Source organism: Anomaloglossus baeobatrachus, chromosome 6, assembly GCF_048569485.1.
Source record: "Anomaloglossus baeobatrachus isolate aAnoBae1 chromosome 6, aAnoBae1.hap1, whole genome shotgun sequence".
Classification (NCBI taxonomy): Eukaryota; Metazoa; Chordata; class Amphibia; order Anura; family Aromobatidae; genus Anomaloglossus; species Anomaloglossus baeobatrachus.
Window position 1 is genome coordinate 527519813 of NC_134358.1, and position 24887 is coordinate 527544699.

General features: G+C 45.0%; 1 protein-coding gene across 1 annotated transcript in view; it reads right to left on the reverse strand.

Moving 5' to 3' along the window:
- Window positions 1–24887, reverse strand: part of APBB1IP (amyloid beta precursor protein binding family B member 1 interacting protein) — a 209269-nt gene that overhangs the window by 106672 nt on the left and 77710 nt on the right. Inside the window, exon 2 of the mRNA XM_075315539.1 lies at window positions 21398–21469. Coding sequence (XP_075171654.1) covers window positions 21398–21469 — 72 coding nt within the window. The remainder of the gene's footprint in view (window positions 1–21397; window positions 21470–24887) is intronic.

The following is a 24887-nucleotide window of genomic DNA, read 5'->3' on the forward strand; positions in this document are numbered from 1 at the left end:
TCTTGTTGCACTACCTCCAACATGACCCTCGTATTGTCAAAATTAGAAGTGATGATGACTACTGGCTTGCCACACTATTAGATCCCCGGGACAAGTCCAAATTTTGAGACATAATTCCACCCATAGAAAGGGACGCACGTATGCAGGAGTATCAGCAGAAGCTGTTACTCGATCTTAGCTCGGCTTTTCCACCAAACAACCGTGCAGGTGAAGGGAGTGATTCTCCCAGTTGTAACTTGACAAACATGGGACGGCCTCGTCATCTTCAACAGTCTACCCGTACCAGTAGGACCGTATCTGGTGCTGGTAACAGCAATTTTATGGAATCTTTTCATAATTTTTTTAGACCCTCCTTTGCAAGGCCACCAGAGACAACAAGTCTGACACATAGTCAACGGATGGAGAGGATGATACAGGAGTATCTCCAAATGAACATCGATGCAATGACTTTGCAAATGGAGCCTTGCTCCTTTTGTGCTTCAAATCTAGAAAAATGTCAAGAGCTCTCCAGTTACGCCTCGAAGATTTTGTCGTGTCCAGCTGCCAGCGTTGTCTCTGAACGTGTCTTCAGTGCTGCTGGGTGTGTGCTGACAGATAAGCGCACGCGTCTGTCCAGTGACAATGTGGACAGACTGACGTTCATCAAAATGAACAAGTCATGGATCCAGAAGGAATTTACTACCCCTGTGTCATCCTGGGGAGAGTAAATGCTTGTGGATTTGGAATGTGCTTGATGCAAATCAAAACATCCTGTTTGCAACTAGGGCACAAGTGCTGCCACTGATAAGGTGTCTGTGTGGGGCCCAATTTTTGGAAAAAAAGGGAGACTCCGCTTGGAGTAACCCTTGCTTGCTGTGTTTTTTAAAAATGATACAAGATGAACAGATCTGAAGGCAAGATGAAGCCAACATCATGTCTCCGCCTGCACTTTTCTCACAAACCTGCATTTTTCCAGGGACACCCTACTCAACACCGTCTACAGACAGCAGCCAGATCTCTGTCCCTCAGATGTGGTCAAATAAAAGGCCACTTACTGCGACCCATGACAAAGCTAAGTGGTTGACTCTATCCCTCTGTAAGCTGTTGGCTACCGAAATGCTGCCTTTACGCGTAGTGGACACACAGGATTTTACAGACCTTATGTCTGTCGCTGTGCCCCAGTACCAGATGCCCAATCACCACTGCTTCTCCAAGAAAAGCATGCCCGCGCTACACCGGCATGTCGCACACAACATCACCACTTCCTTGAGAAAATCTGTGTGCGACAGGGTGCATTTCAACACAGATACTTGGACCAGTAAGCATAGACAGGGTCATTACATGTCACTGACTGGGCACTGGCAAACTATGGTGAGAGATGGAGAAGGGTCTGCTGTACAAGTCTTGCCGTCCCCACGAGTTGTTTCAATCCTTGTTCTGTATGTAGAAGTTAATACACTGCTTCTGCCTCTTCAACCTCGTGTGGGTCCTCTACCTTTGCGCAAACCCTGTGTGGTCAGGCCACCCTTCCTTGCAACTGCGCACAAGGACTACCACACACCTCCTTACTATGCTGGCAGCAGAGCTCAATGCCATCAGGCGGTCAAAGTTTTACTTTGAAATGTATGGGAAATGTGAGTCACACCGCTATTACAGAGAATAGTAGTCAGGCAGGGTCAAAACATTAATTGAGGAACAGGAACAGAATGGGACGGCCAGGACTTAATCAGAAAACAAGCAGAGGTGAAATGCGTATCGGCCAACAAGGTACATAAACAGCAAGCAGGAAAAGTAGTCAGGTAACAAGCACACAAAATCATAAAACTGAACTGGGGGTAAAATTAACCAGAGGTTCATAGCTATGTCTGGCAGTGGTCTGCAGACAGGATGGGCATAAAAAAGGGTGTGGTGTCTTCCCATTGGTTGTAGCTGAATGATGGTATTTCATCTGTGAGATACCCACCAGCTACATTCAGCCAGAGATTCTGCATCTGTCAAGGTAATGCAGCCCAGTGGGTGAGCATAACCTGCGTCCACCTGCGCCGCTGGCATCGACTACTCTCCCATCATCAGCACTATTCATGAAAGGAACACGTTGTCACCTGGCGACCGGAGTACAAATTGACGGAGCGGACTCCGTTGGTGACTTAACAGCCGTGTGCGGCAATGATGCAAACCTGGCTGCGGGCCATCCTCAGGGCAATGTGACACACGTGCCTTTTATGGCTCACGTGTTGATCCGAATTCTCCAGCAATTTTTAAAACACCATCACGGCCTACATGGCCTTGTGCAGCGGGCACGCTCGCTATGTGCTCACTTCCATCGTGCGCACACAGCAGCTCAACAACTTTCATCACTCCGGAAGTCTTAGGGTCTGGCAGTTAAACGCCGGAAATGCGATGTTCCGACACGCAGGAATTGGAATCTGCACATGTTGCAGCGTGTGTGGCAGCACCGCAGAGCCCTGCTGAAATACGGTAAGACATATAGCCTGGGATAAGTTGATCCAGAGGTGGTGCAGATCACGCTGCTGGAGTGGTGTCAGATCAAGGACCTATGCACCCTGCTACACAGTTTTGAAATGTCGACGAAGATGTTTAGCACTGGCAATGTCATTCTCAGCGTGACAATTCTGGTCATCTACATGATGGAGCACACTGTAATTATTATTCGGAGTCAGGTGTTGGGACAAGAGGAAGGGGAGGAAGTACAGGAGGAGTCATATGCGGAAGGGATAACAAGATCTACGAGGTCCAGATGGTCAGCGGCACCTATGCGGCAGTCATGGTGAGGGAGAGGGATTAACAAGGGCGCATAGTATCAGCAAAAAGTGTTGATGAAAGTGCAGGAGCCCATGAAGAAATGGAGGACGAACTGGCGATGGGCATGGAAGACTCAGCAGATGAGTGAGAGCTTGCTCACATTTCGGTTGTGCGAGGTTGTGGGTAGAGGGCAGAGGAAGGATGCACGATTCTCACCTCTCTGCCACCAACACACCAAGGACTTGGTCCTCCTGGATGCACAAGACACATGAGCGCCTTCTTGCTGCACTACCTACATGACCCTCGGATTGTATGAATTTGAAGTAATCCTGAATACTGGGTTGCCACACTGTTAGATCCCCGGTACAAGACAAAATTTGGCGAACTAATTCCTGCCATAGAAATAGACGCACGTATACAGGAGTATCTGCAGAATGTGGTACGCAATCTTAGATCTACTTTTCCACTAAACACCAGTGCTGCACAGAGTGAATCTCAACACTTTGTCATGGATAGGAGGAAATGGTCTTTTACTTGTCCACATCGGAGGGACCGAGGGATGGCTGCTGTGCTGAGATGGCGTTGAGTACGGTGTCCCTGCACAGTTGCACTTTTGGTCATATCCCAAAATGAGTTGAAAAAGGACAGATGCTGTTGGAAAGGGGAACAGGTGTGTTGGAAAGGGGAAAAAAATTTTGGTCCGTGGATTTGGTGGTTAAACAACTGTAACATTTGCTGAAGAAACAACATCTGTTACAGTGGGACTGGCAGATTTGGATAAAGTGGTATATAATCTGTGACCGCTATATAACAAAAATTAATAAGAAAAGAAAGAGAAAGGTATATATCACCTTCAGCAGTCAGTGTCCACCGTGCTCCCAGTTGGAAAAGGAGAGGTTGGCAACTTGAAGGTTTGGTGGAGGATACAGAGCTGTGTGGCTATGAAACTAATAGTAGCCTGAACCGAGTTAGACGCCATTCGGATCTGGAGACTGTGAGCCCTGTTAGCGTCACAGGGTCCACATGCCCACCCAGCCCAGGAACTCCCTGTTAACAACACAGGGGCCATTGAGTACGCTGACCGTGTGCGTAGGGGCCACACCTGTGGACAGCAGGCGCATCAGCAGCAGCAGGCCTGTTAATGCCACTGGGCTGCACAAGCAGGACTGTTAGGACAGGAGCTGGTCTTAACCGTTCTGCGTTACCAACTGTGGTGGTGGCCTGCATCCACCACCCTATCCCTGCCTACCTCTGGCCTAAAGCCGCAATGGGTTCAACACATGGAGGTGTGCTCTTTCGGAGCATAATAGAAGACTGCGCACCTCCTTGTTGGCTCCAGCCCCTTTTATAACCTGGGTCCGCCCCAAACCAGGGTGAACCACAATGCACCTCCTGGAGACAAAAGCAGAGTGACACGTCATGAGTGGCATAACTAGCGTCCTATTTGGAAACGCAACTTCAATGATGACCTCATGGCTGCCATGACCCAAACACCTCACCAGTCATCGTCTGACCATCAATAATGCGGTGACAAGTCATAGGTGTGGGCCTCTGCAAGCCATTTGGGAGGACACCTGATGCCCTGTGGTCTATATGGGACCCCCACATCAGGGCCAGGGCCAAAGAGTTCATTACCGGACCTAGTCTCTGATGCAGGAAGTGCCTGAGCATGCTCAGTAGCATGAAATACAGTCTCTGAAAAAAGACTATCAGCTTTAGCATGGTGTCTAGGCACAAAACAGGACTTAGACCCGGCACAGAATGCAAGCACCTGTGCAAAGAGGCTTTTCACACTTAGTGTGGGAGCATGCGCTGTATCCCGAAATGAAGACTTAGCGTCAGGAATGGCACAGTCAGGCTGAGCATACTCACTAGGCGAAACACTGTAATTATGCTGCAGCTGGGGTACATCGGCACACGCATGCGCACTAGCTGCCTCTCCACACTTAGACGTGGAGGGGAAATTTGTCTTGGAGATGCTGTCTATGAACAGAAGGAAAAGCTAAAGGAAGCCTGACTTTCTATCCCTCCGAATTATGAAATGCAGCAATGAATTCCATGAGTTTGCTATAACATTAGCGTAGCTAAATGTGCATGAGGGTGTGATGTAGAGGTGCTAGAAATAGCTTGTCACCAGTGGGGCACTAATGGAATACAACAGCCAGTTCTATGATGCCACAAAATGGCAGTATTTTGTGCTATCATTATAGCTTATTAAAAACAGAGCACGAGGTTGTCATGCAGAGGTGCTGCACATAGATTTGCAGTAGTGTGAATAGACAAAAGTACAATAGCCACGTTTAGGATACAACTAGGTACAGTGAGTGTTTGCTAGTATAATGGCTGAGTTTAAAAAAGTTTGAGTGTGCAATGCAGGCAGATGTCCTGCAAATATCGTTCCAATACTGTGAATTGACAAAAGTACAATAGCCACGTTTAGGATACAACTAGGTACACTGAGTGTTTGCTAGTATAATGGCTGAGTTTAAAAAAGTTAGAGTGTGCAATGCAGGCAGACGTGCTGCAAATATCGTTCCAATACTGTGAATAGACAAAAGTACAATAGCCACGTTTAGGATACAACTAGGTACACTGAGTGTTTGCTACTATAAATGGCTGAGTTTAAAAATGTTTGAGTGTGCAATGCAGGCAGACGTGCTGCAAATAACGTTCCAATACTGTGAATTGACAAAAGTACAATAGCCACGTTTAGGATACAACTAGGTACACTGAGTGTTTGCTACTATAAATGGCTGAGTTTAAAAAAGTTAGAGTGTGCAATGCAGGCAGACGTGCTGCAAATATCGTTCCAATACTGTGAATTGACAAAAGTACAATAGCCACGTTTAGGATACAACTAGGTACACTGAGTGTTTGCTACTATAAATGGCTGAGTTTAAAAAAGTTAGAGTGTGCAATGCAGGCAGACGTGCTGCAAATATCGTTCCAATACTGTGAATAGACAAAAGTACAATAGCCACGTTTAGGATACAACTAGGTACACTGAGTGTTTGCTAGTATAATGGCTTAGTAACAATGAGTTGTACTGTGCAATGCAGGCAGACGTGCTCTGCAAATGTCTTTGCACTAGTGGGACTATAGCAAAGTCCAATAGCCACGTTTAGGATGCCACTAGGTACACTGAGTGTTTGCTAGTAAAATTGCTTAGTTTAAAAAAGTTGGAGTGTGCAATGCAGGCAGATGTGCTCTGCTAATATCTTTGCACTAGTGGGACTATAGCAAAGTCCAATAGCCACGTATAGGATGCCACTAGGTACACTGAGTGTTTGCTAGTATAATGGCTTAGTTAAAATGAGTTTGAGTGTGCAATGCAGGCAGACGCGCTATGCAAATGTCTTTGCACTAGTGGGACTATAGCAAAGTCCAATAGCCACGTATAGGATGCCACTAGGTACACTGAGTGTTTGCTAGTATAATGGCTTGGTTTTAATGAGTTGGAGTGTGCAATGCAGGCAGACGCGCTCTGCAAATGTCTTTGCACTAGTGGGACTATAGCAAAGTCCAATAGCCACGTATAGGATGCCACTAGGTACACTGAGTGTTTGCTAGTATAATGGCTTGGTTAGAATGAGTTGTAGTGTGCAATGCAGGCAGATGTGCTCTGCTAATGTCTTTGCACTAGTGGGACTATAGCAAAGTCCAATAGCCACGTATAGGATGCCACTAGGTACACTGAGTGTTTGCTAGTATAATGGCTTAGTTAAAATGAGTTTGAGTGTGCAATGCAGGCAGACGCGCTATGCAAATGTCTTTGCACTAGTGGGACTATAGCAAAGTCCAATAGCCACGTATAGGATGCCACTAGGTACACTGAGTGTTTGCTAGTATAATGGCTTGGTTAGAATGAGTTGTAGTGTGCAATGCAGGCAGATGTGCTCTGCTAATGTCTTTGCACTAGTGGGACTATAGCAAAGTCCAATAGCCACGTATAGGATGCCACTAGGTACACTGAGTGTTTGCTAGTATAATGGCTTAGTTAAAATGAGTTTGAGTGTGCAATGCCGGCAGACGCGCTATGCAAATGTCTTTGCACTAGTGGGACTATAGCAAAGTCCAATAGCCACGTATAGGATGCCACTAGGTACACTGAGTGTTTGCTAGTATAATGGCTTGGTTTTAATGAGTTGGAGTGTGCAATGCAGGCAGACGCGCTCTGCAAATGTCTTTGCACTAGTGGGACTATAGCAAAGTCCAATAGCCACGTATAGGATGCCACTAGGTACACTGAGTGTTTGCTAGTATAATGGCTTGGTTAGAATGAGTTGTAGTGTGCAATGCAGGCAGACGCGCTCTGCAAATGTCTTTGCACTAGTGGGACTATAGCAAAGTCCAATAGCCACGTATAGGATGCCACTAGGTACACTGAGTGTTTGCTAGTATAATGGCTTGGTTAGAATGAGTTGTAGTGTGCAATGCAGGCAGACGCGCTCTGCAAATGTCTTTGCACTAGTGGGACTATAGCAAAGTCCAATAGCCACGTATAGGATGCCACTAGGTACACTGAGTGTTTGCTAGTATAATGGCTTAGTTATCAGTTGGAGTGTGCAGAGGACAAGAGGGTACAGTGGCAGGATTGTGGTGCTCTGGGTAGAGGAATGGAAGCCTGCCTTTCTATTCCCTCCTAATGGTGAAATGCAGGTAGGAAATCCCTGACCTGGGCTACACAGACGCTGTTGCTGTTTGCAGGACCTGTCACCTATGGCTCTCTGACCCTGCCGGTTGGAGCCCTTAAAAGGACTGCTATAAAGTGCTCTCCCTAAGCTGTCTAACGCTGTGTATGCAGCGCATACAGCTGTATCGGCTATAGGACTCAGGAAGACGGAGCTGCGACAGTGATGTCTGACACCAAAGACGCAGAAGGCAGATAATGGCGTCCGTGAAGAAAATGTCCGGTTTTATAATGCAGGGACATGTGACATGCAGATCCTATCACACATGTCGTTGCTTCTCTGGCTCAAAGTCCACTTAGCTGTGTGTGTGTCTGGGATTGGCTGACATGCTGGCCCGCCCCACAAGACGCGCGCACTTAGGGAAGGAAGACAAGAAAAAAAAAAAAAAAAAATGGCGATCGCCATTATAGAAACAGCAGTGATCTGAAGGCGCTGTTCACGCACACTATACACTGAAATGTGATAATAGTTTGATTCACAGAGTGACTTACACTATTACAGCAGAAACCAAGCTATGATTTAGCTGTTTTTTGGCTGCTAGAACCGTTCTCGAACGTTTCTAGAACTACCGAGCTTTTGCAAAAAGCTCGAGTTCTAGTTCGATCTAGAACATGCCCCAAAATCACTCGAGCCGCGAACTGGAGAACCACGAACCACGAACCGCGCTCAACTCTACTAGAGATGAGCGAACCGGTCGCGGTTCGGCTCGAGGTGGTTCGCCGAACGGAGGTCTCGTTCGAGTTCAGTTCGTCGAACGTTCGACGAACCGAACTCGAACGTATAGGCTATAATGGGAGGCAATCACAAACACATAAAAATGCATTATAAATGTACACAAACAGTTAATAAACATTGCCATAACACTTACCGGTCCTCGCGATCCCTTCTGCACTCTGTCTCCTGCCGCTATTCCATCCGATGATCGCTGAATCCTCCCGGTGACCTGCACTGCCAGCAGAGATGCAGGACCTATCGTGACGTCAAAATAGCCATGTGACCAGTCATGTGGCTATTATCTCATTGGCTACAGACTGGTCACATGACTATGACACGTCATGTAGGACCTGCGAGTGCATCTCTCCGGTACACGGTGCACATATGTGTATCGCCGTGTACCGGCGACATGCTCTAGCACACGGTCGACTCCCCGTTCCGTTAGGGACCGGCTGACACAGCCGGTCATTAACGGAGATCACCGTTGCCATAGCAACGCAGTTAGCGGTGACGTCACCGCTAACCGCGGCTCCGAGAGCACCGTTGCTATGGTAACGCGTCTGTCAGCGTTACCGCTAGCAGCCAGCAGTGATCACTCACGGAGTGAAGGCTGCACGCTGCTGCACGATTGTAGTGAGCATTGTAGTGAGGATGGAGGTTCCCCAGCCCCAAGTGATGAGCTGGTGAATCTCATCCTTCCTCACTACAATCGTCACTACTACTACACTAGAAAGAAAGAAGACAGAAGAGCAGGGTCGTGGAGGGCTGACAGGGGGTAATAAAGATGGAGTCTCTAATGTGTCTGTGTATTTATTTCTATTAAAGTATTTTTCCTCTGTGTGGTGTCTTTTTTTTAACCCTTTATTGGAGATTCTTAATGGCCGGGTCAAACGTGCCTGACATTAAGAATCTCTGGCTTAATACTGGCTAGTAAAACAAAGCCAGTATTAACTCATGATTACCCAACAAGCCACCCGGCTCCAGGGCTGTTGGAAGAGTTGGATACAGCGCCAGATGATGGCGCTTCTATGAGAGCGCCATTTTCTGGGACGGCTGCGGACTGAAATCCGCAGCAGAGGCGCCCACAAACCTCGGGCTAACCTGTGCTGCGTATTCCAATCCCCAGCTGCCTAGTTGTACCCGGCTGGACACAAAAATAGGGCGAAGCCCACGTCATTTGTTTTTTAATTATTTCATGAAATAAGTGAAATAATTAAAAAAAACGGGCTTCCCTATATTTTTGGTTCCCAGCCGGGTACAAATAGGCAACTGGGGGTTGGAGGCAGCCCGTGGCTGCCAGCTGTACCTGGCTAGCATACAAAAATATGGCGAAGCCCACGTCATTTTTTTGGTGGGCAAAAAACTTCTGCATACAGTCCTGGATGGAGTATGCTGAGCCTTGTAGTTCTGCAGCTGCTGTCTGCTCTTCTCCATACAGACAGACAGCAGCTGCAGAACTACAAGGCTCAGCATACTCCATCCAGGACTGTATGCAGAATTTTTTTGCCCCCTGAAAAAATTATGTGGGCTTCGCCATATTTTTGTATGCTAGCCAGGTACAGCAGGCAGGTACGGCTGCCCCCAACCCCCAGTTGCCTATTTGTACCCGTCTGGGAACCAAAAATAAAGGGAAGCCCTTTTTTTATTATTTCATGAATTTCATGAAATAATTAGAAAACAAATGACGTAGGCTTTGCCCCATTTTTGTGTCCAGCCAGGTACAACTAGGCAGCTGGGGATTGGAATCCGCACCACCGGTTGGCCTGAGCTTTCTGGGCCCCACTGCTGCGAATTGCAGTCTGCAGCCACCTCAGAAAATGGCATTTTCATAGAAGCGCCATCTTCTGGCGCTGTATCCAACTCTTCCAGCACCTGCCTGCTATACCTGGCTAGCATACAAAAATATGGCGAAGCTCACGTCCTTTTTTTGTAGTTTTTTGGCAAAAAAAATAAAAAATGCTTCCCTGGATTTTCCATTGCCAGTGAAGGTAACACCAAGCAGTGGGGGTTAGCAGCCAGTAGCTGCTTGGATTACCCTTAGCTAGCAATACAAAAAATGCAGCGGGAGCCCATATATATTTTTTTTAATTATTTATTTAAATAACTAAAAATAAAATGGGCTTCCCTGTATTTTGATTGCTGGACATCACAGTGCTGTAAAAATAAATCTTTAAAAAAATGACGTAGCGCTCCGCGGTATTTTTGATTCTCAGCGCAGATAAAACAGACAGCTATGGGTTGCCACCCCCATCTGCCTGCCGTTACCTTGGTTGTCAATCAAAATACAGGGAAGCCCATTAATTTTTTCTATTTAAAAAATAGTTAAAAAAAAAAATTACGTTGGGTCCCCCCATTTTTGATAGCCAGCTAGGGTAAAGCAGACGGCTGTAGCCTGAAAACCACAGCTGGCAGCTTTACCGTGGTTGGGGATCCAATGTGGAGGTCCCCTCAGGCTCTTTTTTATAATTATTTTATAAATATTAATAATTACACAATAAAAGTAGGGTCCCCCCCAAATTGGATCACCAGCCAAGGTAAAGCGGACAGCTGTGGTCTGGTATTCTCAGGGTGGGAAGGTCCATAGTTATTGGGCCTTCACAGCCTAAAAATAGCAGGCCGCAGGCACCCCAGACGTGGCGCATCCACTAGATGCGCCAATCCTGGCGCTTCACCCCAGCTCATCCCGTGCCCTGGTGCAGTGGCAAACGGGGTAATAAATCGGGTTGATACTAGCTGTAAAGTCACCTGAGATCAAGCCCAGCAGTTTGTGATGTCATGGCGTCTATTAGATACCCAACATCATAAACTGTCAGTACTAACAAAAACAAAAAATCGACAAAAGAAATTTATTTGAAAAAACAGTCCCCAAAACATTTCCTCTTTCACCAATTTATTGTAAGAAAAAAAATAAAGGGGTCCCACGACGACTCTGGACCGTCTAGAATATGGGGGGGAGACACTCAGGGAACGTATCCCCCATTTTCTAGGAGTGCGGACCCTTCATGTGAGGAGTGTGGGTGCAATGAATCTGCACTCACTCTCCCCGGGTCCACAGCAGCAGAGTCCATGTCATAATGGTTGCTACCAAAGCTGCAATGCCCTGCTCATGAGGTAAGGGCATGCCTAATCAGGAGAACTACTGTAGAGGAAGCTCTGCTCACTGGTATATAGGTGCTCAGAGGTAATAATAGATAAAATTAGTGAGTAACCTCGGCACTCTAAATCTCCCAGACTAAGTCAGTAAGTCCCAATGGATAGTAATGCAAAATCACTCTTTATTGGTCCGTATTAAGAACATTTTTTTTTTCATAAGCATATATGTTTTTGTCCAAAACAAGTTACAAATGACGTTTCGGCCTGAGCCTTCGTCAGATTGGACTTATCTGCATGTAATCATGAAAAATGACAATAATCAGTATCACATAAGAGTGAGAGAACAATAACATAAACTCGAACAATGTAGAGGTACAATTGGGATGCAGCAAAAAAATTGCAACACAGCAAGAAATGAAACACATGATACAAATGTCATAATACAGTACAAGGACAATATAGTAATGACAAATATGGGGTCAGAGTAGGCTTAGACAGCTCTGGTACGAAAGAGATGTCAATCATAAAGTAACATGTGCAGTAGGTGTAGAGCTACAGTATGCATGGCAGAGCTAATGGGTAGACTGACCATAGAAAAAGAACGGTGAAAAAGTGGAGAAAAAGTGGAGCATAAGAGGAGAAAAAGTGGAGAAAAAAGTGGAGAAAAAGTGGAGAACAAGTGGAGAAAAAGTGGAGAAAAAGTGGAGCATAAGAGGAGAAAAAGTGGAGAAAAAAGTGGAGAAAAAGTGGAGAAAAAGTGGAGCATAAGAGGAGAAAAAGTGGAGAAAAAAGTGGAGAAAAAGTGGAGAAAAAGTGGAGCATAAGAGGAGAAAAAGTGGAGAAAAAGTGGAGAAAAAGTGGAGCATAAGAGGAGAAAAAGTGGAGAAAAAAGTGGAGAAAAAGTGGAGAAAAAGTGGAGCATAAGAGGAGAAAAAGTGGAGATTAAGAGGAGAAAAAGTGGAGAAAAAGTGGAGCATAAGAGGAGAAAAAGTGGAGAAAAAGTGGAGCATAAGAGGAGAAAAAGTGGAGAAAAAGTGGAGAAAAAGTGGAGCATAAGAGGAGAAAAAGTGGAGAAAAAAGTGGAGAAAAAGTGGAGAAAAAGTGGAGCATAAGAGGAGAAAAAGTGGAGAAAAAGTGGAGCATAAGAGGAGAAAAAGTGGAGAAAAAGTGGAGCATAAGAGGAGAAAAAGTGGAGAAAAAGTGGAGCATAAGAGGAGAAAAAGTGGAGAAAAAGTGGAGAAAAAAGTGGAGAAAAAAGTGGAGAAAAAGTGGAGCATAAGAGGAGAAAAAGTGGAGAAAAAAGTGGAGAAAAAGTGGAGAAAAAGTGGAGCATAAGAGGAGAAAAAGTGGAGAAAAAAGTGGAGAAAAAGTGGAGAAAAAGTGGAGCATAAGAGGAGAAAAAGTGGAGAAAAAGTGGAGAAAAAGTGGAGCATAAGAGGAGAAAAAGTGGAGAAAAAAGTGGAGAAAAAGTGGAGAAAAAGTGGAGAAAAAGTGGAGCATAAGAGGAGAAAAAGTGGAGATTAAGAGGAGAAAAAGTGGAGAAAAAGTGGAGCATAAGAGGAGAAAAAGTGGAGAAAAAGTGGAGCATAAGAGGAGAAAAAGTGGAGAAAAAGTGGAGAAAAAGTGGAGCATAAGAGGAGAAAAAGTGGAGAAAAAAGTGGAGAAAAAGTGGAGAAAAAGTGGAGCATAAGAGGAGAAAAAGTGGAGAAAAAGTGGAGCATAAGAGGAGAAAAAGTGGAGAAAAAGTGGAGCATAAGAGGAGAAAAAGTGGAGAAAAAAGTGGAGAAAAAGTGGAGCATAAGAGGAGAAAAAGTGGAGAAAAAGTGGAGAAAAAGTGGAGCATAAGAGGAGAAAAAGTGGAGATTAAGAGGAGAAAAAGTGGAGAAAAAGTGGAGCATAAGAGGAGAAAAAGTGGAGAAAAAGTGGAGCATAAGAGGAGAAAAAGTGGAGAAAAAGTGGAGAAAAAGTGGAGCATAAGAGGAGAAAAAGTGGAGAAAAAAGTGGAGAAAAAGTGGAGAAAAAGTGGAGTATAAGAGGAGAAAAAGTGGAGAAAAAGTGGAGCATAAGAGGAGAAAAAGTGGAGAAAAAGTGGAGCATAAGAGGAGAAAAAGTGGAGAAAAAAGTGGAGAAAAAGTGGAGAAAAAGTGGAGCATAAGAGGAGAAAAAGTGGAGAAAAAGTGGAGCATAAGAGGAGAAAAAGTGGAGAAAAAGTGGAGCATAAGAGGAGAAAAAGTGGAGAAAAAAGTGGAGAAAAAGTGGAGAAAAAGTGGAGCATAAGAGGAGAAAAAGTGGAGAAAAAGTGGAGAAAAAGTGGAGAAAAAGTGGAACATAAGAGGAGAAAAAGTGGAGATTAAGAGGAGAAAAAGTGGAGAAAAAGTGGAGAAAAAGTGGAGCATAAGAGGAGAAAAAGTGGAGAAAAAGTGGAGCATAAGAGGAGAAAAAGTGGAGAAAAAGTGGAGAAAAAGTGGAGCATAAGAGGAGAAAAAGTGGAGAAAAAAGTGGAGAAAAAGTGGAGAAAAAGTGGAGTATAAGAGGAGAAAAAGTGGAGAAAAAGTGGAGAAAAAGTGGAGAAAAAGTGGAGCATAAGAGGAGAAAAAGTGGAGAAAAAAGTGGAGAAAAAGTGGAGAAAAAGTGGAGCATAAGAGGAGAAAAAGTGGAGATTAAGAGGAGAAAAAGTGGAGAAAAAGTGGAGCATAAGAGGAGAAAAAGTGGAGAAAAAGTGGAGCATAAGAGGAGAAAAAGTGGAGAAAAAGTGGAGAAAAAGTGGAGCATAAGAGGAGAAAAAGTGGAGAAAAAAGTGGAGAAAAAGTGGAGAAAAAGTGGAGAAAAAGTGGAGATTAAGAGGAGAAAAAGTGGAGAAAAAGTGGAGCATAAGAGAAGAAAAAGTGGAGAAAAAAGTGGAGAAAAAGTGGAGAAAAAGTGGAGAAAAAGTGGAGCATAAGAGGAGAAAAAGTGGAGAAAAAGTGGAGCATAAGAGGAGAAAAAGTGGAGAAAAAGTGGAGCATAAGAGGAGAAAAAGTGGAGAAAAAAGTGGAGAAAAAGTGGAGAAAAAGTGGAGCATAAGAGGAGAAAAAGTGGAGAAAAAGTGGAGAAAAAGTGGAGAAAAAGTGGAGAAAAAGTGGAGCATAAGAGGAGAAAAAGTGGAGATTAAGAGGAGAAAAAGTGGAGAAAAAGTGGAGCATAAGAGGAGAAAAAGTGGAGAAAAAGTGGAGCATAAGAGGAGAAAAAGAGGAGAAAAAGTGGAGAAAAAGTGGAGCATAAGAGGAGAAAAAGTGGAGAAAAAGTGGAGAAAAAGTGGAGAAAAAGTGGAGCATAAGAGGAGAAAAAGTGGAGAAAAAAGTGGAGAAAAAGTGGAGAAAAAGTGGAGCATAAGAGGAGAAAAAGTGGAGATTAAGAGGAGAAAAAGTGGAGCATAAGAGGAGAAAAAGTGGAGAAAAAGTGGAGCATAAGAGGAGAAAAAGTGGAGAAAAAGTGGAGAAAAAGTGGAGCATAAGAGGAGAAAAAGTGGAGAAAAAAGTGGAGAAAAAGTGGAGAAAAAGTGGAGAAAAAGTGGAGATTAAGAAGAGAAAAAGTGGAGAAAAAGTGGAGCATAAGAGGAGAAAAAGTGGAGAAAAAGTGGAGCATAAGAGGAGAAAAAGTGGAGAAAAAGTGGAGAAAAAAGTGGAGAAAAAAGTGGAGAAAAAGTGGAGCATAAGAGGAGAAAAAGTGGAGAAAAAGTGGAGAAAAAGTGGAGCATAAGAGGAGAAAAAGTGGAGAAAAAGTGGAGAAAAAGTGGAGAAAAAGTGGAGCATAAGAGGAGAAAAAGTGGAGAAAAAAGTGGAGAAAAAGTGGAGAAAAAGTGGAGCATAAGAGGAGAAAAAGTGGAGAAAAAGTGGAGCATAAGAGGAGAAAAAGTGGAGAAAAAGTGGAGAAAAAGTGGAGAAAAAGTGGAGAAAAAGTGGAGAAAAAAATGGAGAAAAAGTGGAGAAAAAGTGGAGAAAAAGTGGAGAATAAGAGGAGAAAAAGTGGAGAAAAAGTGGAGAATAAGAGGAGAAAAAGTGGAGAATAAGTGGAGAAAAAAATGGAGAAAAAGTGGAGAAAAAAATGGAGAAAAAGTGGAACACCCTTTGGTACCTTTCATGTGGCACTAAGGGATGCTTAGCTTTGTATTTAGCCAAAAAAATGAAAAAAAAATGACGTAGGGTTCCCCCTAGTTTTGTAGCCAGCTAGGGTAAAGCAGACGGCTGCAGCCTGCAGACCACAGCTGGCAACCTCACCTTGGCTGGTAATCCAAAACTGAGGGCACCCCACGCTGTTATTTTAAATTAAATAAATAATTAAAAAAAAAAACACGTAGGGGTCCCCCAAAATTGGATCACCAGCCAAGGTAAAGCAGACAGCTGGGGCCTGATATTCTCAGACTAGGGAGGTCCATGGTTATTGGAATCTCCCCAGCCTAAAAATAGCAGGCCGCAGCCGCCCCAGAAGTGGCGCATCCATTAGATGCGCCAATCCTGGTGCTTCGCCCCAGCTCATCCCGCGCCCTGGTGCGGTGGCAAACGGGGTAATATATGGGGTTAATACCAGATGTGTAATGTCACCTGGCATCAAGCCCTGGGGTTGGTGAGGTCAGGCGTCTATCAGATACCCGACATCACCAACCCAGTCAGTAATAAACAAAAATAGACGACAAACACATTTTTATTTGAAAAAACACTCCCCAAAACATTCCCTCTTTAACCAATTTATTAGAATGAAAAACAAATCCAGGTCTGGTGTAATCCAAGGGGTTGCCATGACGATCCACACTGTCCCAGTCAATGAAGAGCAGGATGTTCCCCATTGGCTGGGAGAGCAATGCAGTGACCTGAGCTAACATCAATGGGTCAGCCCAGGTCACTGCAGGGCATGACAAGTGCTGCTGTCAGCGAGGTACATTACCTGCGCTGATCTCCAGCACTGCCGACAGCCCCTGTCACTGAGGTCAATGACCGGCGCCTTCACATCAAGTATCGCGAGAGGTCCGTGACGTCTCGGGTGGGAAGCGAGAGGTGATGTGACAAGCGGCGGCCATGGAGGACAGTGACAGCGCTGAGGTCTGGATGGCGGGACTTCACCACCGCAGGAAAGCCGAGCGGGGGGGGGGGAGGGGGGGTGCGTGTGTGAGAGTGTGTGTGTGTGTGTGTGTATATGTATGTATACATGCCGCGGGCAGGAGGGGGCGGAGCGAGCTGAGCGGGAAGTGTGGGCTTCCTGCACGTAACTAAGATAAACATCGGGTTACTAACCAAGCGCTTTGCTTGGATACCCGATGTTTATCTTGGTTACCAGCTTCTGGCAGGCTGCCAGCGATGGCTCCTGCACACTGCAGCTGTAAAAAGCCCTGCTTTTTGCTGCTAGAACCGTTCTCGAACGTTTCTAGAACTATCGAGCTTTTAGCAAAAAGCTCGAGTTCTAGTTCGATCTCGAACAGCCCAAAAATCACTCGAGCCTAGAACTGGAGAACCACGAACCGCGAACCGCGCTCAACTCTACTATTGGCATAAAGTGATCCTGACATTTGCAGCATTTTCTGACATTCGCTCACATCTGTCAAGGTTCAGAATACCAGCACATTTTGGGATGTTTTAGAGCTGTCCTTATTGTGTCACAATGAATAACTGCTCAGTCTACCAATGTCCTGTATATTCAGGTTGAAATTCCAGATCTGTGAAATTGTCAGTAGTTGGTGCCGCATACGTTTGGCACATGCACAATCCTACATACAGTGTACAGTGCCATGCTTTTCCATGTTTACAGAAATCTACAAAAATTGTAATGCAGAGATTAAACGCCAGGCACATCAAACTGGAGATGTATCCAAGCCCTCTTCACCTCCTGCCAACTATAATTCATAAAATATTTCCCAGATTCGTGCACTCCGAAATCAAGAAGCAGCAAAAAGACTAGTGCATGCTCTCATCATCTCCCGCCTGGACTACTGCAACCGCCTGTTCTATGGCCTCCATTTTACACTCTCGCACCCCTACAATCTATTCTAAACTATGCTGCATGAGCACGACTAATCCACCTGTTCCCCTCGCTATTCCCCGGCCTCTCTTCTCTGCCAATCCCTTTTGGCTTCCCCGTGCCCAATGACTCCAGTTCAAAATCTTAACCATGACATACAAAGCCATCCACAACCTGTCTCCTTCACACATCTGTGACCTACAGTGGTCTCATGGTACTTACCTGCACGTAACCTTCGATCCACACAAAATCTCCTTCTTTACTCCCCTGTTATCTCCTCCACCCATAATTGCATACAAGATTTCTCCCGTGCCTCCCCCATACTCTGGAATGCTCTACACCAACATATCAGACTCTCACCTACCTTGGAAAGCTTCAAAAGGAACCTGAAGACCGAACTCTTCCGACAAGCCTACAACCTGCAGAAACCCTCAGTCCACTATAATACCACACAATCAGCTCTACTTTCACCTACTATATCCTCACCCATCCCCTGTAGACTGTGAGCCCTCGGGGGCAGTGTCCTCACCTACTGTATCCTCACCCATCCCTTGTAGATGGTGACCCCTCGCGGGCAGGGTCCTCCCCTACTGTATCCTTATCCATCCCTTGTAGACTTTGATCCGGGCAGGGTCCTCCCCTACTGTATCCTCACTCATCCCTTGTAAACTGTGATCCCTCGCAGGCAGGGTCCTCACCTACTGTATCCTCACCCATCCCCTGTAGACTGTGAGCACTCGGGGGCAGGGGTCCTCACCTACTGTATCCTCACCCATCCCTTGTAGACTGTGATCCCTCGCGGGCAGGGTCCACCCCTACTGTATCCTCACTCATCCCTTGTAGACTGTGAGCCCTCGCGGGCAGGGTCATCTCTCCTCCTGTACCAGTCTGTGTCTTGTATTGTTCATAATTATTCTATTTGGCCCTATCATGTATACCTTTTTTCATATGTGAAGCGCCATGGAATTATTGGCGCTATAATAATAAATAATAATGTTCCCACAAAAGGGTAAGATCTGTGATACGTATGTGTTCCTCTCAACTGTTTGTGTGGGTAAGCGCCTCTCCCAAATGTATCAGTGCTCCAATACAGTTAATTGGTGGCAGAACAATGAGCCATGTACTCTAATAATAATAATATATATTCATTTATATAGCGCTATTAATTCCACAGCGCTTTACATACATTGGCAACACTGTCCCCATTGGGGCTCACAATCTAAGGTCCCTATCAGTATGTTTTTTGAGTGTGGGAGGAATCCAGAGTACCCGGAGGAAACCCTATTCTCTTTTTGAAGATAGTAGTGGTCAAACATGTTGGCACCCTTGAAATTGCTCTAGAAAATGAAGTATTTTTCCTAGAAAAATATTGCAAATACACAAGCTTTGATTATTTCCTTTGTGTGTATGATACAACGCAAAAAAATAGATAAAAACAAGGTTGCACATAATTTCAAACAGAATCCCTCAAAAGGTTGGACAAAATGGTTGGCTCCCGAAACTTAATATTATAATAATAATATAAACTTAATATTTTGTTGTACGTACACCCTTTGGAATAAATAACTACAATCAATCCCCTCCTAAAACCATCCACAAGCTTCTTACACTTCCCAACTGGAATTTTGGACTCTTCTTTTGGAATATTCTCCAGGTCCCTCATATATGAAGGCGTCTTCTCCCAACAGCAATTTTAAGATCTCTCCACAGATGTCAATGGGATTTAGATTGCTGCCACTTCAGGCCTCTCTAGCAGTTTGTTACCATTAATTTCTGGGGGCTTCTTGAAGTATTTTTAGGGTCATTGTCCTCCTGGAAGACCCATGACCTAGGACACAAACCCAGCTTTCTGATATTGGGCACTACATCACAAGCCAAAATCCTTTGGTAATCTTCAGATCTCATGATATCTTGCACACAGTCAAGACACCCAGTGCCAGAGGCAGTAAAACAACCCCAAACATCTTTGATCCTCCACAATATTTGACTGTAGGTGATGTGTTTTTTTCTTTGCAGGCCTCATTTCCGGTAAACAGTAGAATGATGTACTTTACCAAAAAGCTCTATCTTGGTCTCATCTGTCCACAAAATGCTTTCGGAGAAGGATTTTGGATTATGTGGATTTTGGCAAACTGCAGTCCAGTTTTCTATGTCTCTGTGTCAGCAGTGGGATCCCCCTGGGTCTCCTGCCATAGAGTTTCATTAAATTCAAATCTAAACGCTCTGACAGTGATGCACCCTGAGCCTGCAGAACAGCTGGAATTTCTTTGGAACTTGATTGGGGCTGCTTATCCACCATCCAGACTATCCTGTGTTGCAACTTTTCATCAATATTTCTCTGTTGTCCATGTCCAGGGAGATTAGCTACAGTGCCATGGGTTGTAAACTTCTTGATTATGTTGCGTACTGTAGACAAAGGAACATCAAGATCTTGTAACCTTGAGGTTGTTGATAATTTTCAACAATTTTGATTCCGAAGCACTCAGATAATTTTTTTCTCCTCCTTCTGTCCACCATTATTAGTATGACATACAGACCCACAATGCAAAGTCAACTTCTTCCTTTTTAATCTAGTTTTAGGTGTGATTTTCATATTGCCCACACCCGTTACTTGCCACAGGTGAGTTTGAATGAGCATCGCATGCTTTAAACAAAGTTCTTTACCCAGAATTATTTCTTTTTGTATTGTTCCAATACACACAAAGGAAATAAACATATGTATAACAAAACATGTATCATTTTTGGAGAGAAATACTTCATTTTCTGGAACAATGACCAGGGTGCCAAGATTTTTGGCCATGACTGTATGTATGTATATATATATATATATATATATATATATATATATATATATATATATATATATATAAAATTTAGATTTTTTTTCTTGGCCGCTGTTACTTTTATACAGGCACTGTAGGGGCATAATTATTTTGTGTCAGTCACCCAGTCCATTATCCATCATTGTATTTTGATTTTTGGAAGCATTCTTTGGACTTTATTACTTTATTACTTTTTGAGAGGACTTGAGGTGTTTTTTTTAATATGGGGTTACTCATGGTGGGACATTATTACATTAAGGGGGCATTTAAGGGAATAAATAACGTTTTTTTAAAGTAGCATTGAAGAAGCATCATTACTTTAAAAGATGCATTCATCCCATTACTACCACATAAGGGGGCATTCGGGACATTATTACTTTTAAGGTGTCACGGAAGGAGTTTTATGACTTGATAAGATGGCACTCTATTAGGCCTAAGACACACTGCATGAAAATCGGACCGTGGAATGCGATAAAACATCGCATTCCACTCGAACCAATATTAGCATATATTAACACATGAGCGATTATTTTCTCGGCTGCAATCGTCCCAAGAAAACAATCGCAGCATGCTGCGATTGTAATGCGAGACTCTTTCTCTCGCACCCACTCAAGTCTATGGGGCGAGAGAAAGATCGCACTGCACTTACAGTACACCAGTGTACCGCGAGTGCTGGGCGAGAATGGCAATAGCCGGCTACGGAGGAGAGAGGGAGATAAATCCCCTCTCTCTCCTCCTCCGTGCCGGGCCGCCCCTCCTCAGCGCTGGCCCGCTCCTCCTCAGTGCTGGCCCGGCCCCCCTCAGTGCCGGCCCGGCCCTCCTCAGTGCCGGCCCGCCCCATGTAGCTGAGGTCCGATCGCATGATTGGACCTCAGTCACAGTGACACCCGCATGACACTTGGCTCCTGCTGTGCTGCCAGCGTAAGCCGAGTGTCATGCAAGGATTGCATTAGTCTCTGTGTGGCCCCGGCCTTACGGAGAAATATGCAAGTTCTTGCAATCCTAATTGTTTTTTGAGTATTTTGCTTGTTCACAAAGGCGACAATACACGTTGACATATTCTGGATGAAACTTTTAAAGTTTCGAGTACTTGTGTATTCGTGGTGCTGAGATTCAGCTGCTCCTTACAGTTTGCTCATGTGATGTCATACAGACTTTTCCTGCACAATCGGAGAGGAGGCCAGACTGCACCAATTTACTTCCTCTGAAATCTCCTTTGTCAATATTTATCCAGTCTGGAAAGTTTCTACAGTGAAGCAGTCAGGGTGGGATAGGAACAAATACGGGATTGTGAGGGGCTTATGCCTGTCTTCTGGATTGTGTATTTCTACTATTGATAGAACTCACCTGTGTTAACAGGTCCATTTCCCCCAATAGGTTACTGAACATTTCATCTATTTCTTCACAGGTCTGCTCCATCTGAAGATACAAAAATATACCAGTTACCATGCAGTAATGATGTAATCTTATATTCCATCTTGTATCAGGGTACGTCCGCACCAATGCAAAAAAAGTACTGATAAGTGGACCTGTGAACCACGAGCAGTTCTGGATGAATATTGCTAATCCCTGCCTAATCGTGCCTGTATACACTAGCATTGATAAAGGGATCTTTAGAAAAAGTATTTCTAAAGAAAGATCCTTTATGATATGCTAATGAGTGCAGGGACTAGTTGCAAGGGCGTTAGTTCCTGCGCTCATTCTGCCCTTTTAGCATGTTAGTACGCCCACAGGGGTGTGCTCACATGCTGTTCAATGCTAAAGGCCCAGCGGCATGATCGGCAGTGACTTGTGTACCTGTGTCCGTTGCACCACCTCAAAACCCTGAAGTTAGGGTCAGTGTGCATGGATCAGAAGTCACCGTACTTCCAGTCATGTGCACTAGACCTCTGTGAAGCCGGGACATGTACATGTACACCGGGCCTCATAGTGCGTATGACCCTAATGCCGGCGTCGCATGTGACGATAAATCGTGCGATCGCATAAGCGATCGCACCCGCCCCCGTCGTTTGTGCATCACGGGCAATTAGTTGCCCGAGGCGCACAAAGTCGTTAACCCCCGTCACACGCACTTACCTCCCGGGCGACGTCACTGTGGGCGACGAACAGCCTCTTCCTGAAGGGGGAGGGACGTTCGGCTTCACAGCGACGTTACACGGCAGCCGCCCAATAGAAGCGGAGGGGCAGAGATGAGCGGAACGTAACATCCCGCCCACCTCCTTCCTTCCGCATTGCCGACGGGACGCAGGTTAGCTGTGTTCGTTGTTCCCGAGGTGTCACACGGAGTGATGTGTGCTGCCTCAGGAATGATGAACAACCGGAGCACAGAAGGAGGACCGACATTTTGAAAATGAACGACTTGTCAACGAGCAACGATAAGGTGAGTATTTTTGCTCGTTCACAGTCGTTTGGAGGTGTCACATGGTACGATATCTCGAACGATGCCGGATGGGCGTCACTATCGACGTGACCCCGACAACATATCGCCCGATATATCGTACCATGTGACGCCGGCATTAGTCCAGTGTTCTGAGGTGGTGCAAAGGACACAGGTACGCGAGTCACTGCTGATGATGACGCTGGGCCTTCAGCATTGAATAGCATGTTAGCATGCCCCTATGGGTGTGCTAACATGCTAAGTGGGCGGAATGTGTGCAGGAACTAACAACCTTTCGACTAGTCCCTGTGCTCATTAGCATATCATAAAGGATCTTTAGAAATACTTTTTCTAAAGATCTCTTTATCTATGCTACTGGATATAGGGACTCTTGGGCAGAGATTACCAATATGCACCCAAAACTGCTCCTGGTTCTGGGTGCATATTGCACCTAACAGGTTCCCTTTAATAGAAGAACATCATATTTTGGAGGCACACACAGTGGCTTTGAATTTGTAATATGGTTCTGTGAGGATCACCACTCATTTTAAAGTGTTTTGTCATTAGAAACATCTGGGCATTTTCATTGACATTCATTTTTTTTAAGTAAAATTCCTGTATGTTTGCATTAGTATTCCATTTAAAGTCTTAAACTGTTTACTCTCCACAGTCAAAAGGCGAATAAGTAAGCAGTGAATCTATCAGTAAGCTTGTTCTGATACCAGAGTTTTTGAGGCTAGGTTCTCACTCATACAGTCCTCTCCAATGAGCAGTACACTAGGGTTTTTGTAGGAATCCCCAAAATAGCATTCCGAGAAGGAACACAACAGAACATTGACTGAGTCCTTCTCTTCAATAAAACTGACAAGAGTCGCTTTGTATGACCTCAGTCCTGGCAGTTTTCATCTTTTTCAGACCTGCACAAAAATATGGTCTGCCACTTTTTAATGCATGTCTGTGCACCCTGATTCCAGCGATGTATTACTAAAGCGGGCTTTACACGCTACGACATCGCTAATGCGAAGTCGTTGTGGTCACGGAATTTGTGACGCACATCTGGCCGCATTAGCGATGCCGTTGCGTGTGACACCTATGAGCGATTTTGCATTGTCGCAAAAACGTGCAAAATCGCTCATCGGTGACATGGGGGTCCATTCTCGAATATCGTTGGAGCTGCAGGTACGAAGTAGTTCGTCGCTCCTGCGGAAGCACACATCGCTCCGTGTGACGCCGCAGGAACGAGGAACCTCTCCTTACCTGCCTCCCGGACCCAATGCGGAAGGAAGGAGGTGGGCGGGATGTTACGTCCCGCTCATCTCCGCCCCTCCACTTCTATTGGGTGGCCGCTCAGTGACGTCGCTGTCACGCCGCACAGACCGCCCCCTTAGAAAGGAGGCGGTTCGCCAGTCACAGCGACGTCGCAGGGAAGGTAAGTATGTGTTACGGGTCCGGGCGATGCTGTGCGACACGGGCAGCAATTTGCCCATGTCGCACAACCGATGGGGGCGGGAACGCACGCTAGAGATATCGGTACCGATATCGCAGCGTGTTAAGCGGCCTTAAAGGCCTTAGTTTACTGGGTGCAGCAGTTGTGAAACAATCAGAGTTCTTAGATGTAGCATGTAGTAGAGCTCAGAAAGCTATCTCCGACCAAACTACAACTCTCTGTGTACATTTTTCATTGATAGTGAGCTGCTTATCAGAGGAGGGGGCGTGGTCGGACTAGGGCTGTCGTGCACTGTAGTCCAGGCAGTGATCATTTTGTGGTGATAAAACCTCATTGTGTGGAAACAACACACAACCTAATAATAGTCCTCAGATTACATAGCAAAAACCTGCCGATAGGTTCCCTTTAAAGGTTTTGGGCTCAAAAATTGATGTTTACCTGCTATACTGCAAAACCAATAACAATTTGTGGATTGCACCAGTTTGGAGGAAACCCGCATCTTGACTACACCCGAGCCACACTATGGTCACTGCATGTGTCTCCAAACTAAGGAACCTAAAAATCCAAGATGCTCCTCATCTGCCCTAGAAAAATGTTAGTAACATCTGTATCAGCAAAGCGGTTATCCCCACATATATTTTTATGGCATGCAGATATATGGACGAGGAAGGGAAGCGATCATGTGTTTTTGGTAATGTGCATATGGCGCGGAATGCTTTGCTTGGGTTTCCTTTTTATATTTCGTTTCCAAAGCTTTAAAGTTATGACAAGACTTCACGTGCTCATTACATTTGCTTGGAAAAGTTGATATCGTTGACCTTTAGTGTGTGAGTTTACGGTAACATATAAAATTAGTGGGCACCTGTATTTGTTAGTCTTGATATTGATCTTCATTAAAGTATGTAATAAAAAAATGGTTATTTACATGTAGGTTCAAAAAGCCTTCATTCATGGGAGACGATGTGATGCTTTCTGTAATCGACGTCTGTGATCAAAGCCATACGGTGCTGGTT